The 26435-nt window shown below is 43.7% G+C and overlaps 1 protein-coding gene across 3 annotated transcripts; it reads right to left on the bottom strand.

Moving 5' to 3' along the window:
• Positions 1 to 8204: 8204 nt before the first annotated feature.
• Positions 8205 to 25837, bottom strand: LOC129833378 (tetraspanin-1-like). 3 transcript variants are annotated; one of them, XM_055897932.1, is made up of 9 exons: positions 25733 to 25837; positions 22833 to 22899; positions 21643 to 21718; positions 19028 to 19243; positions 10192 to 10266; positions 9707 to 9814; positions 9408 to 9533; positions 8944 to 9036; positions 8205 to 8744 (listed from the first exon to the last, which is right to left on the bottom strand). In XM_055897932.1, exons 3-9 carry the CDS (start codon positions 21697 to 21699, stop codon positions 8685 to 8687), a joined length of 735 nt encoding a protein of 244 aa, XP_055753907.1. In that variant the 5' UTR covers positions 21700 to 21718; positions 22833 to 22899; positions 25733 to 25837; the 3' UTR covers positions 8205 to 8684. The 3 variants fall into 3 exon arrangements, with proteins under 3 accessions (XP_055753907.1, XP_055753909.1, XP_055753908.1); XM_055897934.1 differs by having other exon boundaries at positions 25679 to 25801; XM_055897933.1 differs by lacking the exon at positions 22833 to 22899 and having other exon boundaries at positions 25733 to 25835.
• Between the last annotated feature and the right edge of the window lie 598 nt (positions 25838 to 26435).

Below are 26435 nucleotides of genomic sequence, written 5' to 3'. Positions count from 1 at the left end.
GAATTCTCTTCGATTATAACCACAGCCGTATATATTCCCCCCCAAGCAGACACATCGATGGCCCTGAACGAACTTTATCTGACTCTTTGTAAACTGGAAACCACACACCCTGAGGCTGCATTCATCGTAGCTGGGGAATTTAACAAGGCTAATCTGAAAACAAAACTCCCTAAATTCTATCAGCACATCGATTGTGCTACCAGGGCTGGTAAAACCTTGGATCATTGTTATACTAACTTCCGCGACGCATATAAGGCCCTCCCCCGCCCTCCTTTCGGAAAAGCTGACCACGACTCCATTTTGTTGCTTCCAGCCTACAAACAGAAACTAAAACAACAAGCTCCCTCGCTCAGGTCTGTTCAACGCTGGTCCGACCAATCTGATTCCACGCTTCAAGACTGCTTCGATCACGTGGATTGGGATATGTTCCGCATTGCGTCCAACAACAATATTGACGAATACGCTGATTCGGTGAGCAAGTTCATTAGAAAGTGCATTGACGATGTCGTACCCACAGCAACGATTAAAACATTCCCAAACCAGAAACCGTGGATTGATGGCAGCATTCGCGTGAAACTGAAAGCGCGAACCACTGCTTTTAACCAGGGCAAGGTGACCGGAAACATGACCGAATACAAACAGTGTAGCTATTCTCTCCGCAAGGCAATCAAACAAACTAAGTCCCAGTATAGAGACAAAGTAGAGTCGCAATTCAACAGCTCAGACACAAGAGGTATGTGGCAGGGTCTACAGTCAATCACGGATTACAAAAAGAAAACCAGCCCCGTCGCGGACCAGGATGTCTTGCTCCCAGACAGGCTAAATAACTTTTTTGCTCGCTTTGAGGACAATACAGTGCCACTGACACGGCCCGCTACCAAAACCTGCGGGCTCTCCTTCACTGCAGCCGAGGTGAGTAAAACATTTAAACGTGTTAACCCTCGCAAGGCTGCAGGCCCAGACGGCATTCCCAGCCGCGTCCTCAGAGCATGCGCAGACCAGCTGGCTGGTGTGTTTAAGGACATATTCAATCAATCCTTATCCCAGTCTGCTGTTCCCACATGCTTCAAGAGGACCACCATTGTTCCTGTTCCCAAAAAAGCTAAGGTAACTGAGCTAAACGACTACCGCCCCGTAGCACTCACTTCCGTCATCATGAAGTGCTTTGAGAGACTAGTCAAGGACCATATCACCTCCACCCTACCTGACACCCTAGACCCACTCCAATTTGCTTACCGACCCAATAGGTCCACAGACGACGCAATCGCAACCACACTGCACACTGCCCTAACCCATCTGGACAAGAGGAATACCTATGTGAGAATGCTGTTCATCGACTACAGCTCAGCATTTAACACCATAGTACCCTCCAAACTCGTCATCAAGCTCGAGACCCTGGGTCTCGACCCCGCCCTGTGCAACTGCGTCCTGGACTTCCTGACGGGCCGCCCCCAGGTGGTGAGGGTAGGTAACAACATCTCCACCCCGCTGATCCTCAACACCGGGGCCCCACAAGGGTGCGTTCTGAGCCCTCTCCTGTACTCCCTGTTCACCCACGACTGCGTGGCCATGCACGCCTCCAACTCAATCATCAAGTTTGCGGACGACACTACAGTGGTAGGCTTGATTACCAACAACGACGAGACGGCCTACAGGGAGGAGGTGAGGGCCCTCGGAGTGTGGTGTCAGGAAAATAACCTCACACTTGTTTTGTCTTGTCTGCCCACACACCTGGTTTCAATTCCATCATTACATGTTGTGTATTTAACCCGGAATTGTTTTTTGTAAGTGCTTGTGCACGTTATTATGGTGTGCGAGAGGTTTTGTACCCATTGTATTGATTGTTCTGTTTAAGGTGATTTGTATTATTAAACTGAGCCGTTGTAACACAGTTTTTGCTCTCCTGCGCCTGACTTCTCTGCCGCCAGTACGCACCCCTTACAGAATTCCGGACCCATTTATGGAGTCAGCAGGAGCAGGTACCCCGGGTATAGGGGTGGTGGAGCGCGTCCGGGAGCATGCAGCAATGCTCCACCATCTTGGCACCGCCATGAACCGCGTTGTCCATAAAATGGACCGCTGGGAGAGACAGGGAGTTCTACCAACGCCTCCACCAGCACAACCAGGGTCTCCACTACGCGCCCCTCCTTCTCCTGTGGGATTCGTCTCTTCTTTCCCCAGGAATACGATGGGACGGCTGCGAACTGCCAGGGGTTCCTGTTGCAGCTGGACTTATACCTGGCAACCATCCACCCGGCTCTTTCGGGCCGTGAGAGGGTGTCCGCCCTCGTCTAGTGCCTCATCGGGAAAGCCCTGGAGTGGGCCAACGCCGTGTGGAGAGAGGGAGATGCGGCGTTGGACCAGTTTGAGGAGTTCACCCGCCGTTTCCGGGCAGTCTTCGAACACCCGCCCGAGGGTAGAGCGGCGGGGGAACGCCTCTACCATCTGAGGCAGGGGAAGAGGAGCACCCAGGAGTTCGCCCTGGAGTTTCGGACCCTGGCTGCCAGCACGGGATGAAATGACAGGGCCCTGATCGACCATTATCACTGCAGTCTGCTCCGGGACGTCCGTCCGGAGTTGGCCTGCAGAGACACCACCCTCACATTCAACCAGCTTGTGGACCTGTCCATCCGGCTGGATAACCTGCTGGCTACCCGTGGACGTTCAGATCGGGGTCTGTAAAGGTGGAATAGGATATTTTTTTTCTCTGGTTGCACATGTGACATGCTGGTAAAAATTTGGTAAAACTGATTTAAGTTTGCCTGCATTAAAGTACCCAGCCACTAGGAGCGCTGCTTCTGGATGAGCATTTTCTTCTTTGCTTATGGCCTTATAGAGTTGGTTGAGTGCGGTCTTAGTGCCAGCTTCGTTCTATGGTGGTAAATAGACGGCTGCAAATAATATAGATGAGAACGCTCTTGGTAGATAGTGTGGTCTACAGCTTATCATAAGGTACTCTACCTCAGGCGAGCAATACCTCGAAACATCTTTAATATTAGACATCGCGCACCAGCTGTTATTGACAAAGACACACACCCCCACCCCTCGTCTTACCAGAGGTAGCGTCTCTGTTCTGCCGGTGCATGGAAAATCCCACTAGCTCTATATTCCGTATCATCATTCAGCAACATCTCGGTGAAACATAGGATGTTACAGTTTTTAATGTCCCGTTGGTTGGATCTTAATCGTAGGTCATCAGTTTTATTTTCCAACGATTGCACGTTAGCAAGAAGAACGGATGGCAGTGGGAGTTTACTCGCTTGCCTACGGATTCTCAGAAGGCTGCCCGATCTGCGGCCCCCTTTCCTTCATCTTTTCTTCACGCAAAAGGCGGGGATCTGGGCCAGTTCCAGTGAAAGCAGGATATCCTTCTCATCGGACTCATTAAAGGAAAAAGTTTCTTCCAGTCCGCAATGAGTAATCGCTGTTCTGATGTCCAGAAGTTATTTTCGGTATAAGAGACGGTAGAAGCAGCATTATGTACACAATATGTTGAAAAATAAGTTACACAAAACAAAAACTAACAAAATAGCACAATTGGTTGGGAGAATGTAAAACGTCAGCCATGTTCTTCGGCGCTATCTTTTCATCAGGTGAGGAGAGGGCGGAGGAGACGACGCGAGGAGTCAAGCATAACCAATTGAGATTCTTCCATAGTATACCTCCATCATACGTATGCAGCCATCTGCTGATCCCAGGATGACACTCTGCTCTCTGATCACTGTGATGACCTTACCAAAGCAGCTCTGGGGGAAACACACAAAGCATTTGGCTTAAGGCTTTACAGCTTTAGAGCACAGACTGATACAACATAGTGCAGTGAGGCACTGGGTTAGGTTACCTGTGGTTGGATCAGACTTGGAGTGATGGTGATACCATCACAGTCTGCAAGGGTCTTGTTCACGCAGCAAGTCGTAGGGTAGTTCAAACCCGTGGTTGTACTGAACACAGAGCCCTTGAAATCTACAGTCGAGATCTCAATACCACAGCATTTGAACTAAGAGATGAAAAACCAATAAAGACATCAAACACATTAGCTGTGATACCTACTGTCTGGGATGCTCTGGTGGTCAAAGGAACCAAATAGTAAAGCCAAGCCTATTTGGACCTTTCCCCATTAGAGCTTCTCACCTTGACCATGACTGTGTTCCATGCTGTTGAGATTGGGTCAGTTGCCGCTGGGCCCATATAGGCAGTCATCAGGGAATTCTTGCTTGCATCACGTACCACTAATCTAACCTGTCACATTTACACATCACAGCTTATTGAAAGGCATAGCCTGGCTAGGCTATATCATACAAATAAATCAATAATTTACAGTGCTCTAAATTATGATATAGGTTCGCCTACTTGATGATACAGATGCCAGAGTGTTCATTTATTCTTACCAGATTCCGGTACATCAAGACAAAAATAGTCCCAATGATTTCAGCAACAAACAGCATTGTCACGATGAAGAAAAACTGTACAGGGTACAAAAAATGCAGAGATAGGAAAAATATTGCCTCTTATTGAAGCTTGCAGGGGGAAAAGAGTGGGATATTTACAACTCTGCAGTAGTATAACACAGTAAGACAATTATTGTTTGGTGCCTTGAAATTGACTGCACAACTGTTGTCTCTCACCAGCATGATAAAGAAGCGGTTCTCTTTCCAAACCCCACAGCAGCCGATGAGACCCGTGAAAGACAGCACTGAGCCCATACCAATACAGATGTAGCTGATGTAGATGAGCTGAGATGAGTAGGGGCCCAGGACATCCACAAACGTAGCTGCTCCATATCTAATCCATGCGCCTAGCCCCAGCAGCACAAAACCACTTATCTGGAGGGGAGAGAAGGATGGTGGTGTTCTTTCGTTAAATTTGTTTTTTAAATCATCAGCTAAGAAATTGCATTTGAGTTGTTATGGACCTGTTTTTTTTCTTCTATGTTTTGCCAGATGGATTTCTCAGGCTAGCTAATATTACAGTGACAACAACAGCAGTTGCTGTCTTCTTCTGTGTGTTTGACTTTTGCAATGCATTCACAAACCTAGGTTTTATGAGAGGGCAACTATATTTCTATAGCTAACCAAGAACAGTTTACATGATCAATTATAGAAGAATGTTCATTATTTGCATTTCAAACACACACACAGTTCAACTGGGCTTTGTTTGCTAGCTAGGCAACATTTAGCTACTTACAACAAGTATCACACAAAGCAGCAACATCGAATACCGCATCCATGTGTACAGTTTGTCATGTCTAGCCATTTTGCAAATTCGACCTTCTTTAACCAAAGGAGAAAAGATATGACAAAATTATACAGAACAGGAGAGGCTTATAATAATACTGGTGAATGAGACACATTTTTGGTAAACAGCTGAAAGATGGGGCTGAAGAAATGTAACTACTCTCAAATTCATAGATGGAGCTACGGATGCCAGGACTGACCATCCATTAGATCCAAATGTTAACCATGTTTTGACGCTAAACAGAGTTTGTTTAAAAGTACAGTGTTTACAAACAATGGAATAGATATGCTTATACAATGTTGAGTTTGAATGTGGTAAAGCAGTTTAACTAACGTTAAGCTCATGATACATGTATGAGTTATATTCTTCAAGAGTAAATAGCTAGCTAATAGTATCACTAATTAAAAATATGGATACAAAAATGGATGTACCAATCCCAGATTCTCCCTTTAATAACTAACATTAACGATCAGTTCGAGCTGGCTAGTGTTAGCTAACTATTAGCCTAGCTAGACTAGCTATTGTAGCTAGCTAACGTTAGTGACCTGACTATGGATCGCTTGCTACTGGTAGGTAGCTAACTTAGCTAGTCAACCCTTTATGTTTAGACGTTATAGTTAAATTAGCTATCTAGCTAGCGCCATTTTAGCTAGATAGCTAACGTTAGCATTAGCTAGCATAGGCAAAATGGTCACATGAAAAAATAAGGACTGTCTGTCCTTACTTTTAATAGGTCCAGACGATTTAGACCTACTGCTATTAAGGCCTACTTTCTGCCAACTGGCTGTGTCTGCCTGGCCAATAGGTGTCATATTTTCGGTCCAGTCACAACACACTGCGGTCAAAACCAGTACAGTATGAAGAAAGGCTAAAACTGCTTCTCCAATAGAAATCCCCGATCACACTTGTAGGCGATGTCATGGCGACGTTGCTAGCTAAACTCATGCATAGAAAACGTCATCGGCTCTAACGGTCGTCTCGCGCCAAACTGCGCATGTGCAGGCCGTCAAAATCAAATGCACTCCTTAAAGTTTTTGGACGAAAATGAAAACGTGTCAGTTTGTCACTTTCACGAGGTTTGAGTAATAACATGTTCAATTACTTAAGACACTGCCTCGAAACTACGTTGTGCCTTTATATTTCATTTCTCTCATTAACTTTTTAAACCACAAACCCCGGCCTGGTCGGTTGTCTGTTTCGCAAGCGTTCCCGGAAGTCTCGCGATGTTGCGCCTCTGGGTTGAGTAACTCTGTTCTGTGGTGAATCTCCGTTTTGCATCCTTTCTTTGAAGACACTAAAGAAAGAATTTCCAACAGCAGATAGACACCACACAGATTGAACTACACTGCTCAAAAAAATAAAGGGAACACTTAAACAACACAATGTAACTCCAAGTCAATCACACTTCCGTGAAATCAAACTGTCCACTTAGGAAGCAACACTGATTGACAATAAATTTCACATGCTGTTGTGCAAATGGAATAGACAAAAGGTGGAAATTATAGGCAATTAGCAAGACACCCCCAATAAAGGAGTGATTCTGCAGGTGGTGACCACAGACCACTTCTCAGTTCCTATGCTTCCTGGCTGATGTTTTGGTCACTTTTGAATGCTGGCGGTGCTCTCACTCTAGTGGTAGCATGAGACGGAGTCTACAACCCACACAAGTGGCTCAGGTAGTGCAGCTCATCCAGGATGGCACATCAATGCGAGCTGTGGCAAGAAGGTTTACTGTGTCTGTCAGCGTAGTGTCCAGAGCATGGAGGCGCCAACAGGAGACAGGCCAGTACATCAGGAGACGTGGAGGAGGCCGTAGGAGGGCAACAACCCAGCAGCAGGACCGCTACCTCCGCCTTTGTGCAAGGAGGAGCACTGCCAGAGCCCTGCAAAATGACCTCCAGCAGGCCACAAATGTGCATGTGTCTGCTCAAACGGTCAGAAACAGACTCCATGAAGATGGTATGAGGGCCCGACGTCCACAGGTGGGGGTTGTGCTTACAGCCCAACACTCTGCAGGACGTTTGGCATTTGCCAGAGAACACCAAGATTGGCAAATTTGCGTGACAGACGTGACAGAGTCTGGAGACGCCGTGGAGAACGTTCTGCTGCCTGCAACATCCTCCAGCATGACCGATTTGGCGGTGGGTCAGTCATGGTGTGGGGTGGCATTTCTTTGGGGGCCGCACAGCCCTCCATGTGCTCGGCAGAGGTAGCCTGACTGCCATTAGGTACCGAGATGAGATCCTCAGACCCCTTGTGAGACCATATGCTGACACATGCACATTTGTGGCTTGCTGGAGGTCATTTTGCAGGGCTCTGGCAGTGCTCCTCCTTGCACAAAGGCGGAGGTAGCGGTCCTGCTGCTGGGTTGTTGCCCTCCTACGGCCTCCTCCACGTCTCCTGATGTACTGGCCTGTCTCCTGGTAGCGCCTCCATGCTCTGGACACTACGCTGACAGACACAGTAAACCTTCTTGCCACAGCTCGCATTGATGGGCCATCCTGGATGAGCTACACTACCTGAGCCACTTGTGTGGGTTGTAGACTCCGTCTCATGCTACCACTAGAGTGAGAGCACCGCCAGCATTCAAAAGTGACCAAAACATCAGCCAGGAAGCATAGGAAATGAGAAGTGGTCTGTGGTCACCACCTGCAGAATCACTCCTTTATTGGGGGTGTCTTGCTAATTGCCTATAATTTCCACCTTTTGCCTATTCCATTTGCACAACAGCATGTGAAATTTATTGTCAATCAGTGTCGCTTCCTAAGTGGACAGTTTGATTTCACAGAAGTGTGGTTGACTTGGAGTTACATTGTGTTGTTTAAGTGTTCCCTTTATTTTTTTGAGCAGTGTATTTTAGAGAGAACTTGGACTAGGAAAGATGTGTCTCTGATACCAAAACGTGAGTTAAACGTAATTTAAAAACATTGCCATTATACAATAGTTACAATGCAATAAATCAGTTAAACTTATTTTCAGAACGTTGCAAGTTGCAACCTTTTTATTCATTCTCCAGAGCATGTAGCATCTGTAGAAAATCAATTAATAAAATTATAAAAAGTGGCACATATATATTTCCTGACAGTGAATTGATAATGTTATTTTAATATAAACCTTGATGATACTGTGCAGAGTGGAATGAACATAGGACGCAATGTTTTGCTTCAATCTAAATGTAAGACAGCATCATTTTCAGGTGAAATATGTATACAATAAAAGATTTCAATACAAATAGACATTTTCCCATATCCAATAATCTCGCACAGGATTTCATTTAAACTGGCTCAGTGGTGGGGCGCCTATCCTTATCACAAAGCTTCCTTAGATTTCTCTTCAGCCTTGGTGATTTCAGAGATTCTTATGCATCCATCCCTGTAGTTGTCCTAAGGAGGGTCCAGAGATGCCATCCAGGCAGATGTCTCCATGGCCCTCCCTCCATTGGTTTTCAGTCAGTCACTCTTTGAGCCTATTATGCAGTACAAAGTCATGGAGACAACCATCGCCAATATCTAGGGAAACAGGAACAGTAAATAAATGCTTTGGTTATGCTATACTTTTAAACAAAGCCCACTGTACGAATCTGAACACAACATCACATTATTTTGGTTGAATTTGCATCAAAGCATCTACATTTACATTTGTGGTATTTCAAAACTAAAGGGAATGTGACCTTGAAATAGACCGAGGGAGGGAAGGAGTCAACAGTACCTCAAGAGCAGCGATTCCCAATGCCACTGCCACAATGACAATAGTGTTTTCATCAATCAGTTGCATAAGCTTTGGGAAGCAGCCGATGATTGTCTGTGGGGACACACAAATGTAATACAGTTATTTAGACAGGTGAGGCCACTGGGTGTCCAACAGTAAAGTGTGTTACATTCTCAAATGGGCCTTCCATTGATGAGTTCGAGTATGGATGTAGTGTGATTAACTTGTTGAGGTGATGAGTTCAGAGCTCGTACTAAGTTTGGATCCGCACTGACTACAGTGTTAACTCAAAATGACACAACGACTAGGTTCCAGTTGAACAAGGTTTACTTCACCGTACATCGTCACCATTACACTCAGGCCAGTTCCACCGACAGTTATACTACTGCGCAGGCGTACTAATAACAGTGATATCACCGTAATAACTGAAATATAGGGATACTTAAAACATGAACTTAACATACAGCACTTGTACCATCACAAGAGCTGAAATCAGCACTGTGGCAGCACTGTTGAGGATAGAGATGGGTGTATTTTTCAAATGGAGAGTCAGTGAAGTCTGTATAGTTGTAGAATCCACAGCACTTTAGCTAGAGTGGACACAGAGACAGATCTTATTAGAACAATTCTGTTGACTAAACTGAATAAGATTTCTAATACACAAGCAAATATAAATGACATAATGTTATTTGAGACATTATTTGCAGGCCTAACATCTTATTTCCAAGGTATTAAAACAGGCCGGCAAGATATTGTAAAGTACCGTATCCATAGTAACATTCCAGAGAGCGGTGACGTCTGAATTTTCTCCATAGTCCTTCCTAATGTTCTGAACCACTTTGGTGCCCAGTTTCTCAATCAACTGACCTGCCTGAAAGACATAACACAAATCACACACTCTTAGAAAAAACGGTTCCAAAAGGGTTTTTCAGCTGTCCCCATAGGAGAACTCTTTTTGTTCCAGGTAGAACCCAAAAGGGTTCTATGTTGAACCCTCTGTGGAAAGGGAACCCAAAAGAGTTCTACCTGGAACCAAAAGGGGTTCTACCTGGAACCAAAAGGAGTTCTACATGGAACCACAAGGGGTTCTTCAAAGGGTTCTCCTATAGGAACAGCCAAAGAACCCTTTTAGATTCTAGATAGCACCTTTTTTTCTAAGAGTCTAGTCTTTTCATCAAATTCTCCACAGACAGTCTGTAACCCCCTTAAGCAATATGAGGAGAGTGAATGAGCTCTATGTACGCTTACCAAGGGTTTAAACATCAGGATAACCACTGCTCCAGCCACCTCTGCAATGAACAACACCAACACAATCAGAAAGAACTAGAAAAAGAGGAAAAGGAGACAATAAGAAAGAGAGATTGAGTGGTTGGACTGAGAAAACCGATTACAGTGCATTTACACACATTTCATATATACTCAACAAATATATAAAACACAACATGTAAAGTTTTGGTCTCATGTTTCATGAGCTGAAATAAAAAGATCCCAGAAATGTTCCATATGTTCAAAAAGCTTATTTCTCTCAAATTTTGTGCAGAAATTTGTTTACATCCCTGTTAGTAAGCATTTGTCACGACTTCGACTGAAGTCGGTTCCTCTCCTTGTTTGTCGGCGGTCGACGTCACCGGTCTTCTAGCCATCATCGATCCACTTTTCATTTTCCATTTGTTTTGTCTTGTCTGCCCACACACCTGGTTTCAATTCCATCATTACATGTTGTGTATTTAACCCTCTGTTCCCCCCATGTCCTTGTCTGGAATTGTTTTTTCTAAGTGCTTGCACACTGCATGCTCGTCGTCCTCAACAGGGTCTTGTCCCGACTGCAGTTTGGCATCATAACCAACTTCAGTGTGCAAATGCTCCTCTTTTTTTTTTAAAGTATTTTATTTTTGCATTTTCCAATTAACAACATTCAAGACAAAAATGACAAGATATTAGACAACAATAGGACAAAGTGACAATAACAGATGAGCGTAACAAAGAAAGAAAAAATAAAACAAATTATAATTATATATACAGACATACAATAAAAAATAAAAATAATAATGAGACATTGGATCATAAGGTCACCTGCCGTAGGCTACATATTATACGTTACGTGTGAAACATTATATAAGGATAATCTAGAGGTTCATTCAATGTGATGTGGGGGGAGATTCTCCATATAGTCAATAAAAGGTTGCCAAGTTCTGTAAAATGTATTTAACTTATTCCTCAAGCGGTAAGTAATTTTCTCCAGTGGGATACAACTATTAACTTCTGATAGCCACATTGCAACTGGCAGGGGGGAATCCAATTTCCATTTCAAGGCGATACATTTCTTGGCGATCGCTAACAATATTTCTGTTAGCTTTATAGTATGGCTTTGCCTAAGATTGGTGTTAGTAAAGTTGCCCAGTAGACAGACCTCCGGGTCTAGAGGGAATGCAACCCCATGAATTGAGGATATGGTATCGCATACCCCCTGCCAGAAACTGTGTAGTTTTGAACACTGCCAAGTGGAATGGAGGAATGTTCCTTCATCTGAGCCACATCTAAAACATAGGGAGGAGATATCAGGGTTGAACTTGTGCAGTCTAGATGGGGTGATATAAAGCTGATGGAGGAAATTAAACTGACCCTAGGGGTTTTGCCGTGCCAGATAAACCGTCTGGTCATCTTGTCGAGAGAGGAAAAGAATGCTGCGGGAACAGGGATAGGGAGAGATTGAAACATATATAGAAATCTGGGCAGGACATTCATTTTAATTACATTGATTCTACCCAGTAGAGTGAGAGGTAAGTCCATCCATTTACAAAGGTCACCCTCCACCTTTTGCAACAAATTGGCCAGATTGAGTTTATAGAGGTTGTTCAGGTTACCATCCACCATTATGCCCAAATATGTGAAGCCCATAGGCGACCATCTAAAAGGAAACTTGTGCTTGATGGTATGATGGTCAAAGACAGACAACGGTAAGATTTCGCTTTTATCTAAATTGACCTTATATCCAGAGAAAGAACTATAACACTGTAGTAGGATCTGCAAGTGAGAGAGGGAGTGTTCTGGGTTTGTTAGAAATAAGATAAGGTCGTCCGCAAAGAGTGATAATTTATGGGTATGGGGGCCCACCTCAAAGCCATGTATGTCAGGGCACGTTCTAATAGCCTCAGCCAACGGTTCGATGGCGAGGGCAAAGAGGTGGGGGCTAATTGGGCAACCTTGTCTGTTCCCCCTATAGAGAGGGAAAGAGGAGGAAGTAATCCCGTTGGTAGCAATCCTAGCTTTAGGAGATTTGTAGAGTGATTTTATCAAATTTACAAACCCGGTACCTAAACCAAACTTTTCCAAGACGCGAAAGAGGTATGGCCATTCAACCCTATCAAAGGCCTTTTCAGCATCGAGGGAGACTGCGACACTAGGTATTTTGTTTTTGTTAGCAAGGTGAATTATATCAAAGAACCTTCTGAGATTGTTGGAGGACAATCTATTAATTATGAAGCCAGTCTGGTCTGGGTTGACTAACAGGGGAAGACATAACTCCAGTCTCTTAGATAGCATCCTGGTGACCAGTTTACAATCTGTGTTAACATTTACATTACATTTAAGTCATTTAGCAGACGCTCTTATCCAGAGCGACATACAAATTGGTGCATTCACCTTATGATATCCAGTGGAACAACCACTTTACAATAGTGCATCTAACTCTTTTAAGGGGGGGGGGGGGGGGGGGTTAGAAGGATTACATTATCCTATCCTAGGTATTCCTTAAAGAGGTGGGGTTTCAGGTGTCTCCGGAAGGTGGTGATTGACTCCGCTGACCTGGCGTCGTGAGGGAGTTTGTTCCACCATTGGGGTGCCAGAGCAGCGAACAGTTTTGACTGGGCTGAGCGGGAACTGTACTTCCTCAGAGGTAGGGAGGCGAGCAGGCCAGAGGTGGATGAACGCAGTGCCCTTGTTTGGGTGTAGGGCCTGATCAGAGCCTGAAGGTACGGAGGTGCCGTTCCCCTCACAGCTCCGTAGGCAAGCACCATGGTCTTGTAGCGGATGCGAGCTTCAACTGGAAGCCAGTGGAGAGAGCGGAGGAGCGGGGTGACGTGAGAGAACTTGGGAAAGTTGAACACCAGACGGGCTGCGGCGTTCTGGATGAGTTGTAGGGGTTTAATGGCACAGGCAGGGAGCCCAGCCAACAGCGAGTTGCAGTAATCCAGACGGGAGATGACAAGTGCCTGGATTAGGACCTGCGCCGCTTCCTGCGTGAGGCAGGGTCGTACTCTGCGAATGTTGTAGAGCATGAACCTACAGGAACGGGTCACCGCCTTGATGTTAGTTGAGAACGACAGGGTGTTGTCCAGGATCACGCCAAGGTTCTTAGCACTCTGGGAGGAGGACACAATGGAGTTGTCAACCGTGATGGCGAGATCATGGAACGGGCAGTCCTTCCCCGGGAGGAAGAGCAGCTCCGTCTTGCCGAGGTTCAGCTTGAGGTGGTGATCCGTCATCCACACTGATATGTCTGCCAGACATGCAGAGATGCGATTCACCACTTGGTTATCAGAGGGGGGAAAGGAGAAGATTAATTGTGTGTCATCTGCATAGCAATGATAGGAGAGACCATGTGAGGATATGACAGAGCCAAGTGACTTGGTGTATAGCGAGAATAGGAGAGGGCCTAGAACAGAGCCCTGGGGGACACCAGTGGTGAGAGCACGTGGTGCGGAGACAGATTCTCGCCACGCCACCTGGTAGGAGCGACCTGTCAGGTAGGACGCAATCCAAGCGTGGGCCGCGCCGGAGATGCCCAGCTCGGAGAGGGTGGAGAGGAGGATCTGATGGTTCACAGTATCAAAGGCAGCCGATAGGTCTAGAAGGATGAGAGCAGAGGAGAGAGAGTTAGCTTTAGCAGTGCGGAGCGCCTCCGTGACACAGAGAAGAGCAGTCTCAGTTGAATGACTAGTCTTGAAACCTGACTGATTTGGATCAAGAAGCTCATTCTGAGAGAGATAGCAGGAGAGCTGGCCAAGGACGGCACGTTCAAGAGTTTTGGAGAGAAAAGAAAGAAGGGATACTGGTCTGTAGTTGTTGACATCGGAGGGATCGAGTGTAGGTTTTTTCAGAAGGGGTGCAACTCTCGCTCTCTTGAAGACGGAAGGGACGTAGCCAGCGGTCAAGGATGAGTTGATGAGCGAGGTGAGGTAAGGGAGAAGGTCTCCGGAAATGGTCTGGAGAAGAGAGGAGGGGATAGGGTCAAGCGGGCAGGTTGTTGGGCGGCCGGCCGTCACAAGACGCGAGATTTCATCTGGAGAGAGAGGGGAGAAAGAGGTCAAAGCACAGGGTAGGGCAGTGTGAGCAGAACCAGCGGTGTCGTTTGACTTAGCAAACGAGGATCGGATGTCGTCGACCTTCTTTTCAAAATGGTTGACGAAGTCATCAGCAGAGAGGGAGGAGGGGGGAGGAGGGGGGGAGGATTCAGGAGGGAGGAGAAGGTGGCAAAGAGCTTCCTAGGGTTAGAGGCAGATGCTTGGAATTTAGAGTGGTAGAAATTGGCTTTAGCAGCGGAGACAGAAGAGGAGAATGTAGAGAGGAGGGAGTGAAAGGATGCCAGGTCCGCAGGGAGGCGAGTTTTCCTCCATTTCCGCTCGGCTGCCCGGAGCCCTGTTCTGTGAGCTCGCAATGAGTCGTCGAGCCACGGAGCAGGAGGGGAGGACCGTGCTAAGGAGAGAGATTGGTCTATATGAGGCGCACTTCAGTGGATTTTTCCCTTTCTTGTGGATTACAGTAATCACTGCTTGAGAGAAAGACTCTGGAAAGCAGTTGTCTTCCCTGGCTTTTTTAAGTACCTCCATAAGGTAGGGGACCAACAGCTCCCTACATTCTTTATAGAACTCTGGAGGGAAGCCATCCTCCCCAGGAGATTTATTAGAAGGTAAGGATTTAATGGCCTCCAACAATTCAGGAACTGAGAAGTGTTCACTCAGGCGCTCGCTGTCTTCCCCTGACAGGCATGGGAGGTTGAGAGAGGAGAGAAAGGAGTCGATCTCTGATAGATCATCGCTTGATTGGGAAGTGTAGAGGTCTTCATAGTATTTCTTAAAAGTATTATTAATTTCAGTAGGGTCGAAAGATATCTCATTAGTGAGAGTTTCTATAGCATTAATTGTCCTCTTACTTTCCTCTGCTTTCAGTTGCCATGCCAATACTTTGTGTGCTTTCTCTCCAAGCTCGTAATAACGCTGTTTTGATTTAGTGATGGCCCTCTCAGCTTGATATGTGTTCAGAATATTATATTTCAGTTTTTTATTTACCAAAATCCTGTATAGATCTTTAGTTGGGCCTCTTTGGTAGGTTTTCTCTAGCTCTGAGATTTCAGATTCAAGGGCACTCATTTCCGCACAGTGTTTTCTCTTCAGCCCTTTAGTATAGGAAATGATCTGTCCCCTCAGATAGGCCTTCAATGTGTCCTAAAGAATGAAACTGTCAGGAGCAGAGGGTTTGTTTGTCAAAGTGAAAATATTGATCTGCTCTTTGATGAATGCACAAAATTCAGGTTGCTTTAGGAGTGTAGAATTTAGTCTCCATCTATATGCTCCATTTACCTTGGTAGGAATGGAGATTGATAATACCAGGGGAGAATGGTCACTAAGCAATCTGGGGAGATACTCGACATCTAACACTCTATGAAACAGTTGTGTCGACAGTAAAAAGTTATCTATGCGTGTGTGTGTCTTGTGTGGGTGTGAATAAAAAGAGTAGTCCCTATCCTGTGGGTGCAACTGTCTCCAGATGTCTAGTAAATTGAGATCTTTCATGAATGACATGGTGAGCTTGCTTGCTTTGGTAAGAAGTGAGGGTTTATCAGAGGACCTATCAAGAACTGTATCTAAACAAAAATTAAAATCTCCTCCAACCAGTAACCATCCTGGTGGTGCTTGAGCGACCTGAAGAAAGACATTCTGAATAAACATATGGTCATCGAAGTTAGGAGCATAAATATTCAATAGGGTCCAAGACTCTGAAAACATATGCCCCTGCACCAAAACAAACCTGCCAGAGGGATCAGAGATGGTGTTGCTAACGCAGAAGGGGATGTGTCTACTTATCAAAATTGCAGTTCCTCTTGCTTTGGAGCTAAAAGAGGACGCAAAAACTTGTCCTACCCATTCCCTCTTCAATTTCTTGTGTTCACTGGCTGTAAGATGTGTTTCTTGTAAAAACACGATGTCAGCCTTTAATTTCTTAAGGTATGTATAGACTCTCTTCCTTTTAATCGGGGTGTTAAGACCTTTTACGTTGAATGTGACATATTTTAGTGGATTAAGCATAGTAGGGTTTCAAATATGTAACTGAATGGAAATCTATCATATGTAGATAGTTAGGAAATGTTTCAACATTGGTTTGAACACAGAAGTGACCTATGTGTCTCTTTAGGAAGGAAACAATAAACATAGAAAAAAGGGGAAAAAAATAAAGAATCCCACCCACCCCGATTGTTAGGTTAAAACCACAATCCCAACAATCAAACATGAATACACTTGTAGAGATACATTGCTGCTCGCTTTCCATCTTGCTCTTACTAGCTAAACCTTGGCGTAAACTAAAACCTGCGAGCTCTCTAAATTGAAAACAAACGTTGTGAATAGACATTTATGGCTGAATATTTACTGCCCACGGTAAGGGCTGCTTGAGTCTCTTTTCGAAAGATTAACATAAATGAGGGGGAAAGCAGTGGGCCAAAACCCACTTATTTGCTTCGCCCAGTGATATGTACTAAACCAAAATATACTCTCCTGTAAATGTAATAGAACTCACCCCGGAAAGATACGGTTAGTTGAAAATGTACAAACCAATTATAGCGACCAGGAGGATATCAGCGGTTCAGTCCGGAAAAGAGAAAACAAACAAACTGCATCTTATCCCCCAAAGAGACCGTTCTGGCTCAGACGTTGCTCAGTTCTTTGAGAAAAGTGTACACTTCTCCCGGCGTGTTGAAGAGATGGCTTCGACCGTTGTACTGAACTTTCATCCGCGCAGGGTGGATGAGGTAGCCGATGATGTTCTTCTCCTTCAGTGCCTTGGCGGCAGGTCTGAACTGCTTGCGACGTCTTGCGAGATCCGCGCTCATATCCGGGAAAAGGCTGACCCTCTTGCCATCAATGGTTATGTCCCCTTTGGCTCTTGCGAGTTGCAGTACCTTCTCTCTGTCTTGGAAACGGAGGAACCTGACCAGGACGGCCCGTGGGGGCTCATCTGGCCGGGGTTTCGGCGCTGATGTTCTGTGGGCGCGTTCGATTTCCAGTGGCTTGGTGAAGTTGATTGTGCCTAGGACATCCGGGATCCATTGAGTGAAGAAACGGACCGGGTCACGGCCCTCGCTGTCCTCTTTCAATCCCACCACACGGATATTACTACGTCTGCTCTGGTTCTCCATCTGATCTACCTTGTTTTTGAGGTAGGCATTGTCCTTTTGCAGTTGTATCAAGACCTGGTCATGTCGAGCGATGGTGTCTTCAACTGTGCTAATGCGCAACTCTGCCTCAGTCGTTCTCAAAAGGAGATCATTCATGGAGGATTTCAGGTCGTCAATGGAAGAATGGAGTTCGGCCGTTCTCTTATCGATTTTCATAGAAAGACCTTTGTTACCATCCTGAATTTCCCGGAGGAGAGTAGCCAGCATGTCGGCAGGCTCGCAAGAGGCCGAGAGCAACAGTCTGGAACTGTCGTTTGAGTTATGAGGGCTAATGCTAATCTTGCTAGCGTTATCGTTATCTTGGGAGTCAACGACGTTTTGGTCGTCCTTCTTGCCTCTCTTTCGGCGGTCCATGGCTATTTGGGAAGGTAAGTACTTGACAATTTATCAGCCGATGTTAGAATATTGTTTCAACGTTGTTATTTAGGTAATAATAGAATAACTTTGAAGAGCCCGGTTTGTCAACGTCTGCTCAGCTCCGCGGCATCACGTGACCCCCCAAATGCTCCTCTTTAATAGGCACTGGCATGCTGGAGGAGTATGCTCTTCATACTTCTCGGTTTCAACTGTAAATCCTGGTTTTAACTGTACCGGGCAGATGGCGTCATGTGGGCGAGCAGTTTGCTGATGTCAACGTTGTGAACAGAGTACCCCATGGTGGCGGTGGGGTTATGGTATGGGCAGGCATAGCTACGGACAACAAACACAATTGCGTTTTATCGATGGAAATTTGAATGCACAGAGATACTTTGACGAGATCCTGAGGCCAATTGTTGTGCCATTCATCTGCCGCCATCACCTAATGTTTTAGCATGATAATGCACAGCCCCATGTCGCAAGGATCTGTACAAAATTCCTGGAAGCTGAAAATGTCCCAGTTCTTCCATGGTCTGCATACTCACTAGACATGTCAACCATTAAGCAAGTTTGGGATGCTCTGGATAGACGTGTACGACAGCTTGTTCCAGTTCCCGCCAATATCCAGCAACTTTGCACAGCCATTTAAGAGTGGGACATCATTCCACAGCCTGATCAACTCTATGCGAAGGAAGGGCCTCCCGAGCGGCGCAGCAGTCTAATGCACTACATCGCAGTGCTAGAGGCGTGACTACAGATCCGGGTTCGATTCGAGCCTCCGACACATTGGTGCGGCTGGCCTCCAGGTTAAGCGAGACGGGTCGTGTTTTGGATAATCCGTACAGGAATTGCATATCACGGGAATTGGATTTGGAAAACACAAAATTGTGGAGAAAAAAAATGTATATGCGAAGTAGTTGTCACCTACAAATGGGGAAAGGTGGTCACACCAGATACTGACTGGTTTTCTGATCCACGCCTTTTCTTTTTAGGTATCTGTGACCAACTGATGCATATCTGTATTCCCAGTCATGTGAAATCCATAGATTAGGGCCTAACGAATTGATTTCAATTGACTGATTTCCTTATATGAACTGTAAGTCAGTAACATCTTTGAAATTGTTGCATTTATCAGTGTAGCTACCTACTCTACTGTAGAAAAGTCTGAAAAGGAGAGATGAGGAGCTTGATAATCAAGCTTGTTGACTGAGTCATTGTCAATCACATTGGTGACAACATAGCACATATAATGAATAGCTCATGTTTGAGGTGACTTACAATGAGCAGCATACACCTGCTCTCCTTCATGGCACCACAGCAGCCCAGGAAACCTACGATCAGCAGCACTGCCCCCACAGCAATCAACAGGTATCCCACATTTAGGATCTGGTTCATCTCCGCCGGAGCGTCTTTTATAACCTTGAGGAACCCCAGGATCGAGCCGCTGTCCACCTTCACCCAGATCCCCACACCCAGGATGGCAGCGCTCGCCAACTGGGGGAAGAGAGCATAGCATTGTTGGGTGGTTTCCATTAATTCAATGAAGACCACATCAACTGCTGCCCTTTGTGTCTTACCTAACATGCACATACAGTGCCTTCTGAAAGTATTCATGCCCTTTGACTTATTCCACATTTGGTTTTGTTACAGCCAGAATTCAAAATGGATTACATTTATTTTCCCCTCTCCCATCTACATACAGAAATCCCATTTACTGTATGTAAGTATTCACACACTTGAGTCAATACTTTGGCTGGGCCACTTTAGGACTTTCATATATTCTATTCTTCATAATCATATTCATATTGCTTTGGGTGTATGCTTGGGGTCATGGTCCTGTTGGAATGTAAATCTTCACCCCTGTCTAAGGTCGTTTGCACATCTGAAGCAGGTTCACATTAAGGATTTGCCTGTATTAGGCTCCATTCATTGTTCCCTCTAACCTTACCAGTCTTCCAGTCCCTGCCGCTGAAAAGCATCCCCATAGCATAATGCTTCCACCACCATGCTTCACGGTAGAGATGGTGTTAGATGGGTGATGAGCTGTGCCTGGCTTTCTCCAGACATAGTGCTTTGCATTCAGGCCAAATAAGTACATTTTTGTCTCATCAGACCACAGAATCTTTTGTTTGATGATCTCAAAGAGTCTTTCACTCCAGGCGTGCTGTCATGTGCCTTTTTCTCAGGAGTGCCTTCTGTTTTGCCAATCACCCATAAAGCCCAGATTGGTGAAGTGCTGTGGAGACTTATCCCTCTGGCAGGTTCTCAGCCAAGGAACACTGTAGTTCTGTCAGAGTGGTCATTGGGTTCTTGGTCACCTCCCTGACCAAGGTCCTTGCTCGGTTGTTCATTTTGGTCGGACGGCCAGCTCTAGGCAGATTCTGAGTAGTCCCATATTTATGGAGACCACTGTGCTCTTGGAAACTTTCACCAGTCTTGAAATAGTTTTATACCCTTCCCCAGATAGATTTGTGATGATGCATCTGTCTCGGAGAGTTTCTTGGACTTCATGGTAAGGTTTATGCTCTGTCATATACTGTTAACTGTGGGACCTTATATAGACAACTGGGGTTCTTCCTACAGTCAAAGCCAAAAGTTTTGAGAATGACACAAATATTAATTTTCACAAAGTTTGCTGCTTCAGTGTCTTTAGATATTTTTGTCAGATGTTACTATGGAATACTGAAGCATAATTACAAGCATTTCATAAGTGTCAAAGGCTTTTGAAGTTAATGCAAAGAGTCAATATTTGCAGTGTTGACCCTTCTTTTTCAAGAACTCTGCAATCTGCCCTGGCATGCTGTCAGTTAACTTCTGGGCCACATCCTGACTGATGGTAGCCCATTCTTGCATAATCAATGCTGGGAGTTAGTGCTTTGTTTCTGGACATTTTGAGCCTGTAATTGAACCCACAAATGCTGATGCGCCAGATACTCAACTAGTCTAAAGCTAGTTGATTGCTTCTTTAAATCAGAACAGTTTTCAGCTGTGCTGAAATAATTGCAAAAGGGTTTTCTAATGATCAAATAGCCTTTTAAAATGATAAACTTGGATTAGCTAACACAACGTGCCATTGGAACACAGGAGGGATGGTTGCTGATAATGGGCCTCTGTACACCTATGTAGATATTCCATTAAAAATCTGCCGTTTCCAGCTACAATAGTCATTTACAACGTCTACACTGTATTTCTGATCAATTTGATATTATTTTAATGGACAAAATAAGTGCGTTTCTTTCAATAACAAGGACATTTCTAAGTGATCCCAAACTTTTGAATGGTAGTGGATGTAAATGAGATATTTCTGTATTTCATTTTCAATAAATTGGCAAATTTCTAAAAGCATGTTTTCAGTTTGTTATTATGGGGTATTGTGTGTCGATGGGTGAGATTTTTTATTGATTTAATCCATTTTGAATTCGGGCTGTAACAACAAAATGTGAAAAAAGTCAAGAGATATGAATACGTTCTACATTTCTCATTTCATAATTTTTTATGTCTACATAGGTATTTTACAGTAAAATGATTTATTTATTTAATAGCTCCTTCACATTCTCTGACATTCATGCTGCATTTACCTTGCAGCACATCACACTACTCTACTCTGTGCCTAATCTTATTTATGTGGTCCAAAATGACATGTCTGTGTCATAAAAAGTAGTAAAACCACAACAAATGTCTGTCCTTTTGTTCCATGTTCTCATAATTTTTTCACATTGCAATTTAGATTAGGTTTTTCTGGGACACAGAATAAGGATAAGGAGTGGTAAATGATAAGGATTGATAAGGAGTGTTCAGATTGCCTGCAGATTCATTATTGTGAAGCATAACTGAACTCCGTTGCTATTATCATCAATAATTTACTCAAAAAGATGAAAACATCTCCAACTTACAAAGATGATGCCATTAAAAGCAAACATCATGACTTTGAGAAATCCGAAGCAACCCATTCTTGATGAATTCTTCTGCCTGGAAGAAAAGAAGAGGAAAAGGTGAGAAAGGGAACATTGTTATGAATAATCATCTATGGTAATGATGAGAATGTTTAGAAATTCTATGAGACTTCTGAATCATTAAGATGAGATCAGAGGTCAAATGTCTGAACTAAATCTACTGCCTATGTCTGTAGCCTACTGTCTATAGGCCTGTTTAGAGGAGGGAGCATAATGACCAAATGTTCTCTTTAATTCATTTGGGAAGTATTATCTTAACATAACAGCATAATGGACTTCTTATGTTATTTATCAATTACATTTTGTAAATTGTATGTTGAGGGTTTTGGTCAATCTTATCTTGCAAACTTACACCAGGAACCTTTCTACACCTCCTGAAAAAAACTTTTGACTCATATTGAATGATATTGGAAGGTGAGAGTTATGGTTTTGTAGACACAATCAGTCACTAAGGAAGCAAATATATATTCTGTCAAACAACAGAATTTCATTTCTCTACTACTTTAGCACAGAGTTGTTCCGTGCCATTTGCAATGAGTTGTTATGTCTGGCTAATTAGGTGACGGATTAACAGTTCTACACAATCCCTGATGCTGTTTGCTGTCTCTGACTTGTTAGCAGGAAACCAGCCCTTTGTCATCTACAGTAAGACGCGGGAAGGAAGGAGTGGGGAAAAACACCAGCCACTTAACTTATCCTCCCTATCACCATATTGTCCTTGAACAGTCAAGAGCGCCCTTGCTTTTTAATATTTTTTTTTTTTACTAATGTCATATGACATTTACTGTACAGTCCACTTTCCCAACACCAACAAGAGTTAATACGTGAGCCTTTGCTTTAGAATTATTAAGGGAAGTCCAATGACAAGGCAGCATGTCCCACTGTATTTTCATTTAAATGGGCCCCATAACAAATGAATTGGCCCCTAAACAGGTTAAAAAATTTACAAGAGATAGACCAGTCCCAAAGCCTAATTGTCAGAAAGAGTATACACAGTAATTCACTTGATGTCTGAAAACCCTTTTCCACCTGGGGCCACTAAATGTTCAATGCAAAAGACATCTAATTACAAGAAAACTATCAAAATGTTCAACATGGTCTGCTATTCAGATGAGAACAGTGCCCATTACCTGTCCAGGCTGTACAAGGAAATTGTAAGGAACTTTATCTTCCTTGCCCTCGGTGTCAATCAGGGGCCTATTAAAACACAGGAGCCCATTACACACACACACACACACCACACACACACACACACACAGAGCAGGTTTATGTCCTGTCCCGTTTTGCTAGTTAAACCATCTGTGGATCATCTCATCCTGCTCTGTTTTATGACCCCACGTGGTGCCCTTTACCACTATGTGTGTTTATGACTCTGTCCCTAGTGTGTCTGACTGCATATGACCCCATACGATGGGAACAGTGATTGAGTGACTAAACGACAGCTAGTTTGTACTGTACTCTTAATAACAGCAATAACAGAACAGTAACACCAGTAGTGTGACAGTGAACTCTGTCAGGGAGTTTCTGACTGACATGCATGTCATTTTTTTTCTGATTTTCTGATTAAAGTATCCATAATAATGTGTTTTCTTATACGGTCCCAGATAGTGTACTTAGAAAGTGAAATGGCATCGGCATACAGTACAAGTACTAGTACGGATGCTAAACGTCAGGATGTTTATCAATGTGTCAATGTTTAGCCATGAGCTTCAGGTTAATCACATGAAGGGTCCAGAGGGCGCATAGCAACATATCCTGAATTGGTTTTCCCTCTTTCATTCACAGAATTTTTCCTGCAAGTGGCCACTCATCTTCTGCCTTCACAAAGCCATAGGCAACAGCGGAGTCCATAGTTAGCCTGGTGATGTATAACAACCACATTCACATGCAAATGACTAACAAAACATCCCAGCCAGGAGCCATCAACACACAGTACAAAGACACCAACAGAAATGTTGAGGACTGCCATTTTGAGCTAGACAGTGAATTACAACCTCAGGGCACTGTATTGTAATGAGTCAACATAATATTGGTCCTTTCATGTTTTTCACTGTTATTTACCCTTGTTTAAAAGGCAAATGCAACACGAATGTGAGTATAATATACAGTAGCTATGGCCCTTAGGACTTTACATGCTTTGAAAATTAAAATGTAATAAACACAAAGCAGCTAAACAAGAACATAATTTAGACAAGAGTAACGTAAAAACGAAATCAATAGCTACAATGATCAGGTGAATTTCAGGAAAGTATTCTTTAAGCTGCTGAATAATATGACACAGTGAGTGGCATAGCTTTGTTGATATCATGTTAGGAGTAATGTGGTATTCAGTCATGAAGGCTAGGATAATGAATTCATCCACAAGGAAGCCAGTGGGGACACACCAGGTGACAAACATTTCCTGGAATGATGATCAAGATAGCAAATGTCTGTTGACGAACATGCCAATTAACGACTAGAGGAAAGAAAGTATAGACATCATATTTATCAAAGCTTTATCTCAGTCAGCTGTCTTCCCGTGTAACAGTTTGTCTAATATGGTTCAATGACAATTCCTAACATGTAGTCTACTCCAAAATGGGAAAGTTTAAAATGTATGAAGAATTACATTGTTGAAGGTGGGTTTCCTCATGAGCCCAAGGGTAGTCCTTTGAGTAATGTTTTTTTTGGCTTAATGGTAATACATGAAAATATTCCATAAGGACAAATCTAAATAATTGTCAGAAAGAGTATACACAGTAATTCACTCACAGAGACAACCCTTTGTCAGACTCTCTGTCTGAGCTGAGCGTGCTAAAACTCTAAACACTGGACAAATCTAAAAGGATGTCATGAGCTATGTTTCCATCCAATTGGTGACAGATTTATTAGAATATTCTAAAATGTGTTTAAAAACTATGCACATTTTCCCAGCAGAGATGTGTTTCCATCAAATTGGCTTGCTGCAGATAAAAAGGCTAATGCAACGTAGTGCATATAAACATATACTTTGCAGTTAAATCGGTTTCCATCCCATTTTCAACTCTACAGATGGTTTTCTCACAAAAAAAGTGCCTTGGGCTACATAAAGTACCACAGCATGAAGCAAGTGTTTCTAAAAATCCCCTGTGGGGAAAAATGAATGGTGTGAAAACAATTGGAACCATTTCCCTGTTTGACTGCTAGTTTTTATGGGTATTATGACGCCTCCATTGTGGGGCTCTATAGTAAATTTGTCCACTCTGGTATTGGCAAGTGCTAAAGCGTACGTATGAGATTATTATGGACAAAAGAGCGAGATTAAAAATAAAAATATATTTTTTTTTTAAACGGCAGCAAAGCATCGATTATCATGTCACCATAATAAGACCCTCGATATTTATTGGGAAGGCGCATCAAGCTCAACACCTTTCACTATCACCACCCTGTTAAATTCATAATTGATTTAATCTGTAACCTAATACAGTTCATGCTTTCCCGACAAATCGTAGTGGGGGACTACAAGTCATCGCGTGACTCCCAAATTTACTTCGATATGATGATTATTATATCAATATTTGCGCATAAAAGCGTTTCCACCTACATTTCTCGCATAATTTATTTTACCGACACAAAAAGGTCTCACCTTGTCTAGCGTATGTTGTTTTGTCGACATTTTGAAAAGTTTACCGAAAAATGTTATGTTGCCATTAGGCCTGTGACATTTTTTTTATCCGACATTACTTTACTCGCCTAAAACGGTTGGATGGAAACCTGGTTATAGAGAGGAATAATTACAGGTTTGAGTCAAGGTCTCAGGAGTGGAACAAATAATGAATTGTTGTCAGTGCACCTGACTACAGGAGAATATAAAACACAACATCAAAATACTACTCTATGGAGCATTTTCAACAACCAGATGAGTAAACCCTTGTTATTCTCATTTACAATAGTCTACCCTACAGTGGAGTGGTACAACAGGTTTCGTTGAGACTCAGAGAGAGAGTCTGGGCCTTACCTTCACTGGGGTGATGGAGAGCGAATGTGGGAGTCAGTAAACTGGCTAATTTACCTGTGTCCTCGGAGAGTGACCTGTACTGCGTTTTTCTCTCTTCTACACACAAACTCTCTCGTTCTCTTCCTGTGCTTCTCGGTGGCTGCAGGTTGGTTATAAACAGTGAGGGAGGGGGCGTGCTGAGGCAAACAGGTGGGAGGCAGGTTTCAGAGGCAAGGAGCTCACTTCCCTGTGGAGTAGAAGTCCCACCTGTGGGAGTGTCACAGCAATGTTACAGCTACATACACATAGGCATAAGCACATTCTTCTATCACCATTTTTACCTGTGGCATCACTGTATATTAAAGTGGGCTTTTGGAGACGTGAATGGTATGGAAGCAGAGAAAGAATATATCTATGGATTTTTAAGAACATTTTAGATTTAATTAACATACTATAAGACCTGACTGTCAGTTCCATTGAAGTCATTGTTTTGCAGACATAGGATAATTCATCAGTCGGAATGTTTCTCTTGCTTAGAAATTTGCTCAGACGACCTAAGTCTTCCTATGACAGCCTCTAATGAAATGTAGACTTCCACAATCATGCAGGAATCTGGGTTGAGCTTTAAAAATACCCAAGAGGGACAGTGATGGAGGAATTTGGAGGTGGTAAATTGGAATAAACATATAATAACCAGATTAACTTAGATTTTTCAATTCACTGCCTTCGAGGATAAGCATTCAAACAATATCCTACCAGTTGAAACACAGCCTGTTGA

This window comes from Salvelinus fontinalis, chromosome 34, assembly GCF_029448725.1.
Source record: "Salvelinus fontinalis isolate EN_2023a chromosome 34, ASM2944872v1, whole genome shotgun sequence".
NCBI lineage: Eukaryota > Metazoa > Chordata > Actinopteri > Salmoniformes > Salmonidae > Salvelinus > Salvelinus fontinalis.
The sequence above is the reverse complement of the archived record's forward strand: the minus strand, read 5'-3'. Positions and strand labels throughout refer to the sequence as shown.

Coding starts and splice junctions, on each gene's coding strand:
- LOC129833378 (XM_055897932.1), bottom strand. CDS start 21,699: ATGGGTTGCTTCGGATTTCTCAAAGTCATGATGTTTGCTTTTAATGGC. Junction 19,244..21,642: donor CTTTTAATGGCATCATCTTT/GTAAGTTGGAGA, acceptor CTCTTCCCCCAG/TTGGCGAGCGCTGCCATCCT. Junction 9,815..10,191: donor TCCTGATGTTTAAACCCTTG/GTAAGCGTACAT, acceptor TATGTCTTTCAG/GCAGGTCAGTTGATTGAGAA.